At 39.7% G+C, this 18,733-nt stretch overlaps 1 protein-coding gene across 1 annotated transcript in view; it reads left to right on the top strand.

Moving 5' to 3' along the window:
• Positions 1–286: 286 nt before the first annotated feature.
• The window catches only part of LOC109936773 (FAM20A golgi associated secretory pathway pseudokinase), a 46,654-nt gene continuing 28,207 nt past the window's right edge, over positions 287–18,733 (top strand). The window contains exons 1-2 of the mRNA XM_020535367.2: positions 287–703; positions 18,088–18,263. Coding sequence (XP_020390956.2) covers positions 384–703; positions 18,088–18,263 — 496 coding nt within the window. The 5' untranslated portion in view covers positions 287–383. The remainder of the gene's footprint in view (positions 704–18,087; positions 18,264–18,733) is intronic.

The raw sequence follows: 18,733 nt of genomic DNA, 5'->3' as shown, positions 1-18,733 counted from the left end.
GAATGTCAAATTCCAACGTTTGTTTTCCTTGACACTGTACAGAACTGCTTTAGTACCTGTGAATGTAAGTAAAGATTCTTTTTGTGAATAAAGTGTATTTTTGCAAAGTGCCAGGGCACAGTCAATATTCCTTGTAAAGACTATAAAGTAGCTGATATAAAAATGTGAAGAATTCTTTTGGAGTGGTTGAGCAACGAGGAAACAGTCCGACGCATGTATGTCTCCTTTTATTTTTGTATGCTGTAATTTCCTTCCAAGCCTGGGAGCAGTGTCACTTTAAGGCTCTGCGGCTGACTTGATAAGCGTGGGTTGTGTTGTGACAGACTCTTTCTCTTGTAGGAGAAAGACTGAGCTGCTGAATGACTGACTGACTGAGCCAAGCCATGTGGAGTGCGAGAAGCAGATTTCTAATCGTCCTGCTGTTCTCGACTGCTTTTACGATCGATCTGCTCTTCAACATCTTACCGAAGTTACAGCAGCGGTCGATCCGGAACCTGCGCTGCCCGTGTGAGGAGGGGTCGTTTAATAGCAGCGCCGTGCTGCGGGGCTCCCCGGCTCTCGACACAACTCTCTCCAAACTCCGCAAACTCCTCTCGCACCCTTTGTACCGGGAGCAGAACCTAGTCCGGACACCTGGGGACCTCCTCTTAGAAAAGGACGATGTTGTGAAATATTGCAAATACAAAGCTAAAGTGGCGAATGGGTAAGTCGTGGGTAAACTCTCTCTCTCTGCTACGATTATTATCACTGCGATTGTTTGTTTCGTCTGAAGGTTGCGAGAGATTACAGGTGCAAATCGTGGAAATAGTTGCGCACTTTTACAAAAAGAAAAATTCCATTGATGAAATCCCCCTGTTCCTATCCGGCAGAAATTAAGGCTGATGGTCGCTGACATCTGACACATACTACGGCTCATCGACAGGTAGACAGTGAGAGACTGAAAAGCACCAGCTGCCTGTCCCAGTGTTCCAGTTCCTTTGCCCACAGTTTGTGTTAAGGAAGCCCTGATGCTAGTTCATCTTACAAATGGCCGAGTTGCCGGACTGCTGCTCTGGTGTAGTTGGGGCACTGGGGTAAGAGGGGAAGGAAAATACTGCGGATGTTGGAGATCTGAAATAAAAACCGCAAGTGCTGGAGGAAACAGAGTGTGGAGCTGGAGGAACACAGCAGGCCAGGCAGCTGCTCCTCTGATGCTGCCTGGCCTGCTGTGTTCCTCCAGCTCCACACTGTGTTATCTCAGACTCCAGCATCGGCAGTTCTTACTATCTCTAAGTGCTGGAGAAACTCAGCTGGTCTGTGGAGAGAGAACAGAGTTAACGCTTCCAGCCCAAAGTCTCTGAGTCACTGGACTCAACATTTGGAACCAACATTATTTCTGTGGGTCAGTGGGGATCCTTTTGAGCACTGAATTTTGATTTGCAGCTGCCAAACATTCTGTAAAATTATACCGTGGAGTGTCGCTGTGCCAATCTACTTCATTCACTGCTTGTGCCACCCAAGTGGCTCACCAGCCAGTGCTGCAAGTTGAAGTGTCCAGGATGATACATTGGGCAAAGCCAGCACTCCCTGAGATTTGCTTTTAAATCTACCCTGAGCTTAGTAATTCACATTTACCAATCAACAGGTCAAAGAAAAGCCTGATATTTTACCAGCAAATAGAAGGTGTCGTTCTTGCATTGGGGCAAGCAGCCTCATTGGACTTGATCTTAAGTCTGGGTGCATGGGTTTGGAATGGGTTAAACTCAGATCCTAAATCAATGTAGAGTCAGTGCTAATTATTAGAAAAAATGTTATTTTAATTTTTAAAAAACTTATCTAATTCACCAATTTTCTCGTATATTTGGCTGAACTGAAAATTATATATAAATTTTAAGGATAATCCTGAAATTTTTGAAATTGGAAATGATCTATTCCATCTTGCAATATCCCGAATATAACTGCGCTGAGTTAACCTATCTCCATGTAGTGAATTCAAATGCTTTCTGTACAATGTACTTATGGCACTTGCTGAAGCAGTTTGAGGCATAAAATAATTATATAACACAGTTGGAAGTGCTGTATAAGTGTATCCCACACTTGGTTCACTTCATAGTTCGCTAAGAAATACAGTTTAAGACCATTTTTTCAATTTGTATTGAGACACATGCCAGATTCTGCAGTGATTTCAAGGGCTCCCAGCAGTCAATTCTGTGGCAATCACCAGCATCTCCTTTTGGAGTAGAGGGAGATTTCCTGTCCATCAGCCACACCCCTGCTGCAGGTTTGAGCTCAATTATGCCAAAGAATTAGGTTGGGATTAATTTCAACAGCCCCATGCACCGCTTGCAGCTGCTATAATTTCCTATGAGTCTTCAACATTGTGGAACAGTTTAATTTACAAGTACAATCACATGCAAATGAGGTCATGCAGATTTTCATGATGCTAATACTTTATTTACATAGTTTGCACACTTGGTCTGTGCAGAGTAGCCATGAACTCCACTTTCAGCATGCACATTCTTTTTAAAAGGGGAAACAGTTTAAAATTGGATTATATCATCTAGAATTGTTCAGATGGTTCCAGCATGTTGTGATCACCTACCCATTACTTTTGTAAGATGAGGGTGGCTCTATGAATGAATGTTGGAAAGGCCCTTCTGCATACAATCTGCCTCACTCAATATTATCCACAACATATATGGAGTTAGGCTGAGCTCTGCTGAAGGAGAGTGGCTTTCACACACCTTCATTTACCACTGAGATACTGCCAGGATTGAATTGTCTACTGCAGACAGCTTCAAGGCTTGCATTTCCAATTGCAATTAAGATCACATCCATCTCTAAGTTCTGTGTTGCTAGGATCCTTATTGCAGGGTGTAGGTGTAATATTTGAATCACTAATATTTGGCTCATCTGGGTAAAAACTGTATTAAATCTTCCCAGGGGAAATAAAGCTGCAGGATAGTGCATTGGAATTGATGCATCACTGAATGAAACCTAAGATGTTACTAATGGAATTCATTGGTCATCCTAATTCCTAACCACAATACCCTGCCATACATAGAACTATGAGAACTTCTGTTGTAGCTATATCCAGACGGGTCAGTGCCCATCACACAATGTGAATAAGGTCAATACCGTCTCTCCTGGCAACTTCCAGGAAGCCAACTTATGTTTGGAATACAGAATTCGGGGTTCAGCAGAATGGGCTCTAGGGGACCCTGCACTGCTGGTGCTGCCAGGGCCTATCAATGTGAAAATGTTGACTGAATGCCTTGGGCTTATGTTCATATTTGCACAGATTTATTTAGAGCTGCATCTAGCAGACATACAACCTGCCCAGAAGTGCTGCCTATCCAACTAATAAAGGTGTCAAAACACTCCTGCACCCTTCCATCCCATCTCAGCACCCACTGCACCTCTAGTTCTGCAACTGCCAATTGTCAACCACACTCCCACCCCAACCCTCAATGCAGATGGGCTCTGCTCACCTCCCGCCCATCTCCAGGATTTGCAAAATGTCCTGGACACCTGCAGTTTCCCCCATCAAAAGACACTCCACCTCCACTCACCATGCTGCAAGTAAATGATTTTTACCATTTAGAGGAGACCTAATTGTGCAGCGAAACATAAAGGAAAATCCGACAATGTTGACATGAAACAGGTTTCCAGGCAGGAAGAGGAATATTCCAGGTTCTCATGGTGGAGTTATTCAGCAAGTTGACACTCACATCCATTTCCGTTATTGGCTTGCCAACAGGCCCATAACACCATTCTCAGTATGGGTTTTGGAACCTGAATGGGTCATTAGGGACTTTTATTTCTTCTCACTTGATTCAAGTGAAATTGGAAGCTGGTGATCTAATTATAGGACATGTACAAAGAGTGGGAAGATTATCTGTAAACAATGCAGTTTTATCTGAATAAATTCCAGTAACAACTCTGCACATTTTTGGAAAAGGTCTTGGACTTTTCAAACATTTGCCAATGATGTCTGGACAGAGTAAAGTTGATAGTCTGTCTACCATTAAAATGTTTTTATTGAGGTGAAGAGAGATTGACCTGTATAAATTTCCAGTGAGTTGGTTTGGAGATTCAGAGTATTTTTCAGCATGCACTAAATGCTGTTTGTGCCAAAAAAAATGAAAAAAAAAATTTCCAACTGTCTCTATTCTGTATCTGGCATATTTAGCACTCAGGTCAGGCATGATTCACTCATAGCTGCGGCACTCCTGCAGTCTTCTTATTATATAAAAATTGACTTCCATTTAAGCAATATCTTGAGACTCCCAACACTTCCCTTCCCACCACAGCCACCATATATTCCACAGAATTTTACGCTGCACCTCAAAAAGTGATTTGTTCATTTGCTGTTGTTAAATTCACATCACAAACAACAAATGAGATGAATGAGCAATTCATCTATTTTTGGTTGTGTGACTGAGTGTGAAATGTTAGGACACTGGAAGGATTTTTACACTGAATTAAGCCATAAGATCTTTCATGTTTATTTGAAGGACTGGAACAAGCAGATGGGCTTCATCTTAACAACTTATCTGAAAGACAGTGGCACTGACAATTCAGCAGTGAATTAAAGTTTGAACTTAATTTGACTGGAGGATTAACTCTCTCATAGACATAACAGAGCAATCTACTTACTATTTTCTTGGAATTTTGCAAATTATCTATTTTTACACAAAAGAAATTGTGTTTTGCAATTGGGAACAGTGTGATTCATACTGTTTCTAATTTATTGGCAGATCTCCCCTGACATTGCTTGCTGTGATTCAAAAATCTAACAGTATGCACATTAGCAACAACATGGGCTAGGAAAGTTTTACATGGAGTAAATATGTTACAGGAAGTAATTGCTTGATAGAACAGAACTTAAATATTGGCAAAAAGAGACATGAAGTTGAAGCTTTTGACTTCGAACTCTTCGGGACTAAATGCAAGACACTGAATGGAAAAGGAACACCATTTATACAGCATAAGAAAAGCTTCGACTTCATGACTCCTTTTGGCAATGATACAGGAAATGGGCATGGTTTTTAATATGTGAATATGGCTGCAGGATATTGGCAGCTTTAATTTTCAAGAAAGTGAGTAGTTTTTTTGTATTAAGTTACAAAGGTGTATTGATTAAATGTGATTGAAGTGCAGATCAACCACGATTTAATCGAATAACGAGTGAGGGTCAAGGAGCTGAATAGGCTACTCTTGTTCTTGCTCCTATGTACAAAGTACAATTTTCAGCAGGTAGCTTACAAGCTAGGTTGTAGGCTTGTAATCCCACACGGGGGAGATTTTTGCAGATGTGTGTTTACACCTTTGGATTTCAAATAATTTGAGAACCTGGTGAGCAACATTATCTTCAAGCTTTAAAAAATGCTCGCCTTTGGTACATAAAATGTTCTGAATTCCTCAGAATCCTGCACGCATCTTACAACCAATTCAAACTGAAATGATGCAAAGTTTGTGCACTGCTGCACCTTAGGGTTCACGCTGGGAGCTGAGATTGTCACTTTGGAGCAATATTAAAGTGGCAATTTGACAGCTCCCTTGGTGAGAGTGACAAATCATACGTGTTACGTTAAAGAAGGTGCTGTAGCAAGTTCTTCTGAGGATACAATGTATTGAAATTTTATATCCTGGGGATAAGGTGGAGAATAGCAAGAGCTTTTAGCACTTTTCCTTTGAAACTCTGTAGGGAAATATTTTGCATCCATTACCTGTATAAATGTATATTCTGTGCACATACATTTATTAGAGAACTATAAATAGATAAGAGAGAGGATTGGATGCAAGGAGCTTTATGCATTGACTTTGGCATGAGCAGCATTGGGATCCAGTGAAATTTGACAGCTTCCTCAATCAAAGCTTTGTGTGTAATAGTTAAGTCATACTCAGGAAAAGTAACTTGCTTCAGTCCTTCTCAGTAATTAAGGAAAGTCAGCTTATTCTTCACAAGAATTGTTAAACCATGTAATAATTGATTGATCATAACTGATTTCTCTTCCTAAGTTCTCAACAGCAAATGAAAACTAATTTAGTCTAGCTTGCCCTGTTCAACTCAACAGACTGTTATTTTCTACTCAAAATGTCCAGTTAAGAGTCAGTGTTTAAGACTGCAGATTTAGAGCCCTTGGGGTGCAGTGGTAGTGTCCCTACTTCTGGCCAGGAGGTCTGGGTTCAAGAGCCATCTGCTCCAAAGTGTGCGATAACATCTCTGAACAGGTTGGTTAAAAAAAAAGGTTAAATAAATACTGTAGATTTAGGGCTCTTGGGCTGCAGTGGTAGTGTCCCTACCTCTGGCCAGTACGTCTGGGTTCAAGTGCCACCTGCTCCTGAAGTGTCATGACATCTTTGAACAGGTTGCTCAGAAAACATCTAAAACTGCAAATTTCACTGACAGCAATGTAATATTGACCTGAAGTTTGCTGAGGTCAACAACAGTGTGTTTTAAAGCTGAAGGCATTGTTGCACATATAATTTGTAACCAATTATGGTTGGAAACAAACTGAGGAAAAGCTTACTTCATTATACCCTTGACTGAGGTTATTTTTAAAACAGGAAACATTTTTTATCTTTTGTGCTCAAGCCTGTATTTTGTGATGGCAACTATAGTCTCTATTCTAGTGTCTGAGTTCATTCACAGGAAGCTGTTGGCCACTGATGTCTATCAAACAACTTGTTGCAGCTTTTTTCATAGGTGGTTCTTCAACCAACTATATTTTAGCCTTTCAGATCAATGTTATAAGCAGAAAAATAATCATCACAAGGATTTACAAGGCAATAGAGCAGCCAAGTGATATCGTAAATCATTAAATTGCACCTCGGCTCATTTATATATAAAGACCTGCATATATTGAGGACATCCCAAAGTGTTTTCCAGTCAATGAGGTAGCCACTGTTGTAGTATAGTGAGGATCACAGCCACTTGGAGCACAACAAGGTCTCACATATTCAATGAGTTAGATGTTAGTTGGTTGGTTTTTTGACTAGTGTCAGTGATCTGAACACTGAAATATCTTTTCAAACCTTGTCCATGCACTTTTACAATTTTGTTTCTTACATAGTCTATCTGTGAGAGAGGGACAGCCATTATAAACATTATCTCAAAATGTTAAACCATTACCTCTAGCAAGCCCTGACCCTGCCGGAATTTATCCTTGGCCACTTCCTATTTCTTATGTACACGCCATCCCTCAGAAACACCATGCTGATGAACACCGTTAGTTTTCAATGTGTGTTGATGACAACCAGCTGCACCTTGTTTGACTCCTCCGCTGTTGCTAAGTTGTCAGGGTGTATATCTGATATCCAAAACTGGATTGGTATAAATTTCCTCCAGTTAAATAATGGGAAGCCATTGTCATCAGTGCTTGTTCCTAATTCCATTCTTAGCTATTGACTCATCCCTGCCCCTGACAACAGTCTGAGCTTCAACTAGTTGATAACTGGTTACCACCTTTATGTTATATTTGACTTTGAGATGAGCTTGCAACTACATACCTACACAATCACGCTTACCACCTATTTTCACCTCAGTGACATTGTCCACCTCTATTCTTGCCTCAGCTGCTGAAACCCTCTTTCTTCCCTTCATTAACTGTAGACCTGACTACTCGAAAGCTTTTCATCTTAGTTTTGCACATTCTACCCTCGGTAAATTTGAGGCCATCCAAAACTCTGCTGCACTTGTTCTTACTTTTACCAAGTTTTGTACACTTATCACTCCTATGCCCACTGACCTACATTGGTTCCTATTAAGTAATATCTTAACCTTATTTTCAAATCTCTCCATGGCTTAATTACTCCCGATTTTCATAACCTTCTCTAGTCCCATAACCTTCTGAGACATCTGCACTCCTCTAATTCAGAATTTATGTGCATTATAATTTCTCCACTATTGCTGGCTGTGACTTTCAGTTATCCAAGCCCCAAGCTCTTAACTTCCTGTAAGCGACTCCATAAAACCTATTTCTTCGGCCAAGCTTTTGATTATCTGACCCAAGGTCTTTTGACGTGCCCAATGTTATATTTTGTAATATAATGTGGCTGTGAAGCACATTGGTCTTTTTTACTTTAAAGACACTGTATAAATACTAAGTTGCTATTGTTCCATGCATAAACATGTTCTTAATAACACAGCAGCATATAAACAACTTGCTGGCAAGGACAGAGATACCGTAGTCTATTGAAAAGAGCTACTTTGATGCACAATAACTCCGTTTTTCAGTTTGAGGTTGTTTGCTTGTAAATTTACAGTGATTCACAATATGAAAAATTCAAGCCATTATGTAGAGCCTAAAGTCTCTAAGCTGTCATTTCATCATGTGCAAATGGGGAGTCAAAGGCAGAGAGAGAAGTGACTTTCAATGCTAAATAAATGTCAGATGGATTGACAATTTATGCAACTAATTAGAACTGGCTGCCAAGTGTTTTATTCCTTGTTTTTAACAGATTGACTGACCAAGTTTTTTCTTAAGAAACAAGAAGACAGATGAGCTCTTCATTTTGCTTTAATTGAGTAATCAGCTACAAACTTGTATTTTTGCATGTTGACTGATTGCAACTGCACTAAACAAAATTGTAAAAATATAAAGAGAAGTAGAAAGGAAGGGAAAGGTTGACTTCATGAGTAGACTTTCAAAACATTTTTCAATTGAGTTACATTCAGGATTAGATTCAGAATAAAATTGAGTTCCAAGCATAAAGCCACAGTCAAACATTAAGGGCCATAATTTTTGCACAGAATATGAGAAAGGTCCCGACTTGGCACACCTACCTATCTTATATGAGACCTTGCCACCCTATAGCGGTTACCCCCCTATAGGGAAGTGGCTGTAATTTAGAGTTGAGTCTGTCACATCCAGAGGTAAATCTGACGTGGCAATGGAGGCCGATGGATGATGAAGCTGGCAGAATAGTCCCATTTACAGGCACATTGGCCCGGTTGTAATGTCAGACTGTTAAACAAATCCTCACCCTCTGTCCTTCATATATCCTCCATGTCCCTTCATGCCTCCATGACCCTTCATAACCCACTGGCCTTCGGCTGCCTGCAACCAGGTGTTTTATCTGATGCAACAATGCTTATATTATCTCTCATAACATAAGAATCTGAATGGAATCTTGTGATATTGAAGAATCCAACAGAATTATTACAACTAACTATTATGTGAACATTATATTTCTTAATCACTTAAGTGTCTGTGCTAATATTAAGCTGTTAAGTTTTGATCAGTAGCGCACAGTTTTGTTATGCTTCAAGTAATCCAAGGTAAGATGGAGGAAGAACATCTTTAAACCCTCAAGTTACTTCTATGATACAATGATGATACCATGAGTATGTCTTTTAAAGGCATAATGCCATACTGACCGTTAGATATAGCACAACATTCCCCTTTTTCCAAAGATAAAAACTTATCCCAAGTATACAGGTGCATAACGATGTCAGTTCAATAGTTATACAAACACGTGAAACAGAGTTTGCAACACCAACATGACAAATTTTGACATAATGCCTTCAGAGATTTGAGAACTAGTACTGTTCTGATGATCATATACCCATTTTAAAGAGCTTTATGTTCTTCTCTGTGCACTTGTTCGATAATTTTGTCGTCTTGCTGCTGGTTGCCGTCAATCATAGAATCCCCACAGTGCGGAAAGAGGCCATTCAGTTCATTGAGTTTTCACTAACACTCCAAAGAGCATCCCACCTAGATGCACCCCCCAACCCTAGCCCAGTAAACCTGCATTGACCATGGCCAAGCCACTAACCTGCACATCCATTGAACTGTGGGAGGAAACTGGAGCACCCAGGGGGAACCCACACAGACATGAGGAGAATGTGCAGATTCCACACAGACAATCACACAAGGCTGGCATCGAACCTGAGTCCCTGGTGCTATTAGGCAGAAGTGCTAACCATTGAGCCACCTTGCAGTCATCTTCATATGAATATTCTTCCTCATTCTTTTCATGCATGATTAGGACACTGTTCATGGTTTAACCAGGCTCCTGTTCCTTCACAATACAAGCACATGATTAAGTTGATTACATATTTTAGAAACCTTAATTAATATCCAAGTATTTTTATTTCTAACTTGTACACTGTAGCCAGTGCGCAGTTTTGACAGTTTTCTATCTGTTTGCTCATTTTGCATCTTTCTCATTCTACTTTTTTTCCAAGAAGATTTTTCTGTGTCACAGAATGGTTAGATAATTGGTGGCAGGGCAAGGTTGCTTGCATTTGCCATTTGAGCAATAGTTATCCTTTTTCCATTGATGTTGCACAAAATACAGCACATTCCAATAAACTGTTCAAGAGATTCTTGGGTTGTTACCTATATGATATGAGGTTTGACTCTGTCAATATTTGTTCACAGAAAGACTGAACTGTTAATTTTGCAAAGCCCATCCTTGCCAAAGGCAAGTAAGAACTTTTAGAGCTATAGTCTAATAATCATTTATCGCTTGATCTAAAATAATTGTAATTCAATAACAGTATCACTGGATGCCCAATCCATAATGACGTTTTTTTTTCTGCTGTGATTCTACTTTAAAAATGTTGCACTGTACCACCTTAGGGGGTGTGTCCCTGATTTTACAGCAGCCTAAGTTAAATCTGCTCCTTCCTTAAGAACAAATGCTTTGCAGCTGTTGTTATGAGACAGTTTTACTTATGCATCAGCTGTCAGGAGCAGAGTGTGCTAGCCTTCCAGCTTTTGTACTGAACTGTATGAGTTCTAGCCATATGGTGCACTTCAGATACTTTTCCATTAAAGAAATCTTAGAAGTTTATGTTACCTTGAAAGAACTTACATTCCAATCAAAAGTAAAATAGCTCCCACAGGAACATTTTTAAAACTGAGGCATGTAAGACATGTTAGGACAGATGATCAGAAGCTGGTTAAAGAGAGACATTTTAAGAAAGATATTTTACGAGGAATTCAAGGTAGATAACTAAAGACTTTTATGGAAGGAATTCCAGAACTTAGGACTGAAATAGCTGAAGATATGGCCAACGATGGTGAAGCAATAAAAATTGAACATGAGAAAAGGCCAGAATTGGAGGCCAAGATCTTGGAGGGCTATTGGACTGGAGAATGTTGCAGAGGTATGGAAACAAGCAGAAATTCATATAATTTGTGTGAAGCCGAAGTCATAATTTAAAATCTAACTTTCCTGACTGGTGTCATTAGAAATTTATTTGATTACTAATTAATCATGTGTGCAAGTACCAAAGCAGCTTGTCACTCAAAGTTTTTAGCTACATTTATCTGAAGGAATAGAAAAGGGAAAAAAAAGTGCTAACTTTAAAAATGGCAAATAACTGCTAACTGTGACAAATCCCTGTGAAATTAACATGGCTGCCATATATAGTAATGCCACATGTAGCCAGGACAAACTCTAGTAAGGTCACTGCTCTTTTGACACACCAGTTGTAAAGATCAGTTGGTTACTTTATGCAAATTAAAAGACAAATCTGATTGATAGGGAAAGTGAGCCTTCAACATATATGTCATGTGTGGTAAACTTGTGAATTCAATTTCTTTCATTTGTCCCTTTTAACAAAAGAAAATGAATCTAGATTTCATAAATAAATCACCACTAGAGCAATATCATTGAAGACTGAGACTGTCTTACTGTGTCCTTAATATTAGCCTTGCCAATTTTTTGTTTCTGCATCTACATGGGAAGTGAAGTGCATTTATTTGAATGCCTGCCTATATCAAGTAATTTGTGTTTGGCTCATCCTATGTGGGATAATGTTACTTCATTGTTAATGTTAATTACCATTGGCAAGACTGCAAATCCTCTACAATCCCCTAGCTGCTCCTAATTTTCCAAGTATCATTCAATCAAGTTCAACAAGGAGCATACACTGATTGAAACATCAATTTAAAAGAAGTAAAGTTGGATTGCAATGATTTGAATGAAACAGATTTAAGTCTTCACACTTTTTAAGTGCTTATCACTTCGTACTTAAAAAAATCAAAAGCTTTGCCAATAGTTATAAGTTTGCCTTGATGCTTGCTCATAGATTCATCATGTATTTTACATCAACACAAATCTACTATGAGTCATGAAACCATCGGGCTTCATTAGTTGTTACTGTAGAGCAACACTTGTTGAATTTTAAGTGCTTTAATCAATGGGTTAATGTTACAGTGCATGTTAAAATTTAATTTAAAAGAGCACAAGAATTATTCATAATTTTACTTTCCATGTGATGCAATGCTTTATAAGAATCAAGACCATTTCTGCTGTTATGGAAATTAGGACCCAAAGAGTATAACAGGAACTGGCAGCAGAAATTGAAAATGTTGAACATGAGGAACTGTATGAAAGGATAGAGAAAGACCAGAGAGAGAAAGTGAGAAAAATAAAGAAATTTATCATGTGGGAACAGCTAGTGACAATGGGATGTTGTACGCTTATGCAGCCAGTTTAAGAAGGACTGGCAACTCTCTATCATCCACCTAACGTGAGTATATAAAGTCGTAATTGGGACACAGTGGTATGGCAGTCATGTCACTGGACTAATAACCAGAACCCATACTGATGCCTCAGGTCATACGGAGAGGGGATCATGTGTGGAGGAACACTTGTAGTGCAGTGGAAGTGCTGCTGTTCCAAAGCCTGAAGACCAGATTCAGGTCCCACCTGTAACAGAGAAATGCCATACAAGTATGACAGCTCTTGTGGTACAGTAATAGTGACCCTACATCTGAGCCAGGGGATTTGAGTTCAAGTCCTACCTAGTCTAGATGTATGTGATAACATCTCTCTGAACAGATTGATTAGAAAATATCTTATAAAGCCATAATTACCCCAAATGTTTTTTTTGATATGGAATTGGAACTAATTTCTACCATCAAGGAAAATGGAGAAACGGTTGAAAAACTGCATGCTGTGAAATTTCTTGCTATCTTTAACACTTACACCATTATTTCATCGTTCTTATGCTAGAAAATATCAAGTAAACTCATGTTCAGTGATTTATGATGCTTCATTAATGTATTAAAGATAAGTTGCTACAATCTTTTGGAACTCTTTACTGCCTGTCCAAACCTTACAGAGCTCATTTGCACTGGGACAGGATGGTATGACGGCTGGGAGTTTGCTGCTTTCACAACACTGGTACATATGGGGAAGTTACACTCATATAAAATAGAACATCTGCCTTCTTAATCCATTGATTCAACTGTGTGAAGACTGGGGAGCTGTGCTGACTCACTGCTGTTTCAGCTGTCATTTCTCAGCCGTTTGTTTTTCATAGCTTTGCTCACTGAGATTCGTACTTCATCCCCAAAGATACACAATTCTTTGCCACCCTGCACATACTCACCTTGCAACAACTCTGGGCATCTGTGGCACTGCCCATGGACATGCCTCATGACCTGGAGCAAGTGGGTCTGAGGAAAATCAGACGCTAGGGCAGAAGGCATTGGTAATGAATGCCAGAGCTGCCTCACTCCAGGTGACAGGGTGAAGCTCCTGCCTGATACATCTAGAGTGTTCCATCATTTCCAGGTGGATTCGCCAGTCTTTCTGTGAAATTTTCACTGCCTTTTGGTGAAATGTGGCCCTGTCGTGGTGCCCAGAGGGCATAGCAGGCCTGCGACTGATCATGGCTTTACCAGCGAAGGCCGTCTGCATGAAGCTAACAGGTGAGCTGAGTGGCTGCGATGCAAAATAGTCGCGGAAACAATTCCTGTAGCCTCACCCTGGTGACCCCACCTATTTTAATGAACACCGCAATATTTCCAGAGTCTGCACTGAAGTTGCCGGGAACCCGTGTTTTTATTGCTTGCGAGATGGATTGTCGGAACTTGCACCATTCGCAAGCAAATTTCTTTACCAGGAAACTTACACTCGGCTCCCTCTGCCGGTGAGTGCTTTAGCATTGCAACGTTCGTGTTGAGGAAATTGTATTAAATGAGCCTTCAGTCCAAAGGAAGAAGATAAACTTGGTTTTGCACATAAGAGAGAAAAGCAAGGCCCGATTCCTTACCACAGAATTAAAGGATAAACAAAATAGGAGTCAAAAAAAAAAGGAAAAGAGTCCTTTGCAGCGTTGGGTGGTTAATCAAGCAATGGTCCTATTCCTTTAGTGACACCAGACTTGAGCACTACAGACTCTGACTGCAGCAATGCAAATTACTGATTCGATTCTGCAGTTGCAAAATACATTAACTACTTAATTGTTCTGTGATCTATGAAAACTCCTCTGCCTCTGGCATAAGTTGGTGAATTAAACTAAGATCTGTCTTCCAGCAAACCATCTGATGTTTGAATTCCATTCTAGCAGCTCCATTTTCAAGTGTCCTGTTTATTTTGGTCAGAAGTCTTCCCTTGGAGGAAGCTGCAATAAATTAATCTGGGCTCAGCTATACACTGAAAATGTGACGATATTTCTGTTTGTGAGCGATTGCTCGTTATTTCCTGTTTCCTACATTACATCGGTAACCATACTTCAAACAATACTTCAATCTATACTATAAAGCTCTTTGGGATGCCCCATGAATCTGAAAGGTGCTATATAAATGCAAGTTTTTTTTTGTGCCCGATGTCATCCAGTTTGACAATATTATTAAAAACTTGCAAGTTTTGTGTCTATTTATGATTAGTTATGTGACACTTACTACAAAGTGTCATTGAAGTAATCAAAGTAGATATCTGTGGATTTTTCCTCCTCATCTCAGATTTGGCAACACATAAATTTGGAAATACTATGCAGTTGTTTTGTTTTGGAAGACAGAATTTCAGCCATTACCACAAAATCTCCACAGTTTAGGTTAGCCACCTGAGTTGTGGCACCATTTTAATTGTCTTGATTCTTTCAGTTCAAATGACCTAATAGTCTGGAAATGTCAGCAGCTTTGTCCAGGATAGATAACAGGAACCAATGAATATAATATATTTGGATTTCCAAAAGGCATTTGTTAAGATACCACATATTAAGATACCTAATAAGAAAAGAGCCCATGGTAGTGTGGTTAGTATATAATAGAAGACAGAGAGGTGGGATAAGGGGGCATATTTAGGATAGCAACCTGTAACTATGTCCTACAGGGATTAGTGCTGGGGCCACAATGGGAAAATATGAGGCTATTTACTTTTAACAGGAAGAAAAGAGGAGCTGAATATTATTTAGAGAAAGACTGCAGAAAGCTGCAACTCAGAAAACTGACGCTGCTTCGTACATGAATCACAAAAAGCTAGCAGGGTAATGGGGAAGGCAAATAGCCTATTGGTCCTTATTTCAAAGGGAATAGAGTGTAAAAATAAGGAGGTCTTACTAAAATTATACATTATAAATTATACTGGTCAGACCACCCATAGAAGGCTGTGGACAGTTTTGGTCCCATTATCTAAGAAAAAAAATACTATCATTGGAGGGAGTCAAGAGAAAGTTCACTAGGTTGATCCCAGGAATGGAGGGTTTTTTTTAATGAGGAAAGATTGAGTAGGTTGGCCCTATTTTCATTGGTGTTTAAATTCTTAAGGGGTTTTACAGGGTTGATGTATAAAGATTGTTTCACCTTGAGGGAGAGTCTAGGACTAGACAGTATAATCTTTGAGAAAGGGACCATCCATTTAAGACAGAGATGAGGAGGATTTTCTTTTTTCGGGGTAGTGAATCTGTAGAATTCTTTACCGCGGAGGAACATTGAGGCTTGACATTAAGAATATTCAAAGCTGCAATAGCAGGAGAATCGAGGTTTAAAGGGGAAAGGCAGAAAAGTAGAATTGAGGATTATTAGATCAGCCATGATCTCATTAAATGGCTAAGCAGACTCAATGGACTGAATGGTTTATACTTCTGTTCCTGTGTCTTGTTGTCTTTTCATTTATATGTAATGAGAAGTATGATGATGAAAAACATTTTCAAGTTGTCCACATATGTAGCGTGGTAACAAGGTGTAGAGCTGGATGAACACAGCAGGCCAAGCAGCATCAGAGGAGCAGGAAGGCTGATGTTTCGGGCCTAGACCCTTCTTCAGAAAGCGTACTTTGTAACGTTGAAATCAATTTCAAAAGTACTGCAATTTTTTGTATTTAAGATGTTTTGCAATATTTAAGGTGTTTTTGCTGAAACATATTAGAACTTCCCATAAATTATATTCATTAATATGGGTGTGTAATAACATGTTCTCACATGTGTTTAGGTACAGTAATTATTTAGTAGTAAATCATAGTTTGCCAATAACACTCTCAAGTTTATTTATTAGTAATAAATGTGATTTTTGCCTTGAAATTTGTAGCAAGATATTGTTTGCAAAGCAGCAGTAAGATCAAGAATACACATTGTAAAATTGTTGTATGCTTCAATCAGTGGTCACACAATGGGAGTTCTGTACACTTAAATGCATAAACAACAATAAACACTGTTAAAATCAGCATCATTGCTAATTAGCATTGGTGTAAATCACGTTTTTAACTTCAACATCAAACCTGTCATTTGTTCTTTACATTCATTGAGTTTTTCAGTTAAGTCAGAGGTTGCTTCTCCTACAGTGAAGTTTCTCCAGGAAACAGCTCATTTTCCATTAATGTCATTCTTGAGAACACAGCACAGCAGGGATCATTCAGTGCAGACCTGATAGGTAACCTGTCTGCGAATATAAGCAAAGCGGGGACTGCCAGGAATGTAGAATGGCTCAAAGGTGTACTGTCTGTGTATATGGTACTGTGCTATCCAGCAATTCTTGCAGGTACGAGGCTGCTTAAGTCAGACTATTTGTGTCCTAAGGCTTCCATCCCATTACTGTACAGATACTCCTTCAATCGAGGACAATTCTCTGTGTTTCAACCATCTGAAGGAGAAAACAGACAGCAATGCTGACTTCTAGAGTTCTTCCACAATCCTCAGCCTTCTGCATGTCGCTGGTAGTAGTTTGTGTCTTCAGTATGTCATTAGTCAACTTGTATTCCTTCTGCCCAATGGTAGTGATGTGGCTGCTTTCTGAGTATGCAAGATAAACATCTCACAACTGCAGTCACATTCTACAGGGTGATTGTGAGCTCCATTAATGATGACAAAATATGGTGCCCAGATAGTGGACTTTTTAAGAAAGTATGAAAGCTCTTGAAGTTGAAACCATTTGTACTCAGAGTTGAAAACAGCCTCTAAAAGCTGGAGCTGTTCTCCTCCCCACACTAACGGTAGTCTCCTGTTGGCAGGCCCAACTTAGTAACTCAAATAAAAGCAAAGCACTGCAGCTACTGGAGATCTGAAATAAAAACAGAATGTTCTGGAGAAACTCAGCAGAATTGTCAGCATACATAGACAAGAAAACAGAGTCAATGTTTAAGCCTGATAGGACTCTTCTTTGGATGGAGACTTGAAACATAAACTCTATTTTTCTCTCCTCAGATGTTGTCAGACCTGCTGACTCAGGTTTGATTCCACCCTTGGGCGACTGTCTGTGCAGAGTTTGCACATTCTCCCTGTGTTTGTGCGGGTTTCATCCAAGTGCTCCGGTTTCCTCCCACAGTCCAAAGACATGTAGGTTAGGTGAATTGGCCATGCTATATTTCCCTGTAGTGTCTAGGGATATGTAGACTAGGTGGATTAGCCATGGGAAATGCAGGGAATAGGATAGGGGTCTAGGTAGGATGCAGTTCAGAGGGTCAGAGCAGACTCAATAGGCTGAATGGCCTCTTCCTGCACTGTAGGGATTCTATGTTTCAGAGATAGTAGGAACTGCCGATGCTGGAGAATCTGAGATAACAAGGTGTAGAGCTTGGCCTGCTGTGTTCATTCAGCTCTACACCTTGTTATATCAGGGATTCTATGTTACCTCTTTACTAGGATTAATACTTTTCAGATAGAAATTCACCAACACGTTTGGATTGCTGGTTCTTTTTGCCACATTTTGGCCCCCTTTACTCTCCAATTCATAACTACTGATCTTCAATGCAATCTTGTTTATGTAGCAAAGTGAAACCAGTATGTAAAATCACAAAAGCAAAACAAAAGTGTTGGCTTTTGAAGTTTAGTTTCATGGTAGCTTTTAGGCCCATATCCAATAATTTCTTTCATGGAGGCAGTTCACTAACTTTTATATTTTTTCTATCTTCTGCATGAAGGAGAAGAGCACGAAGAGGGGATGTGACGCATACACATTACCACTCCCAAGTTTACCTGGCTTCTAATTGGCTGAAGTTTCACTTAGCAATTGATCGCTATGCACTGTACCCTCGATCGGAACCATTTATTGATCACCTGCTTGAAGACCTGGCTGTTGTTGACATCAGTGAAGTTGGTAAGGTCTCTTAAAAGTAGACAAAGCCGCTGCAATTGGTTTGCATTGGTGCAAACCCACATGATGGCCTCCTGGGGCCTTGTGTCACAGTACATAGGGTAGACAGCAAAGACTCAGGCCTTTCAGCTGAGCTGATCTTTTTACTTAATGAGAGATGAAAAACAGATGAAAATGTGTTGGACATGGTTCAGAGCTGGTTTATGGGATTGATAAATGCTAATTCTGTTTGATGAGTGGGTTGCCTTATGATACATGCTGGGCTAATTTCCAATGGAGTTTAGAAGAGTGAGAGGTGACTTGTTGACGTATATAAAATCCTAAATGATCTTGACAAAGTAAGACCGTGGAAATTATGTTTCCTCTTGTGAATCAAGAACTAGGGGCGATAGTAAGAACTGCTGATGCCGCAGTCAGAGATAACACAGTGTGGAGCTGGAGGAACACAGCAGGCCAGGCAGCATCAGAGGAGC

This window comes from Rhincodon typus, chromosome 23, assembly GCF_021869965.1.
Source record: "Rhincodon typus isolate 14 chromosome 23, sRhiTyp1.1, whole genome shotgun sequence".
NCBI lineage: Eukaryota > Metazoa > Chordata > Chondrichthyes > Orectolobiformes > Rhincodontidae > Rhincodon > Rhincodon typus.
This window is presented reverse-complemented; position numbering and strand designations above follow the sequence as displayed.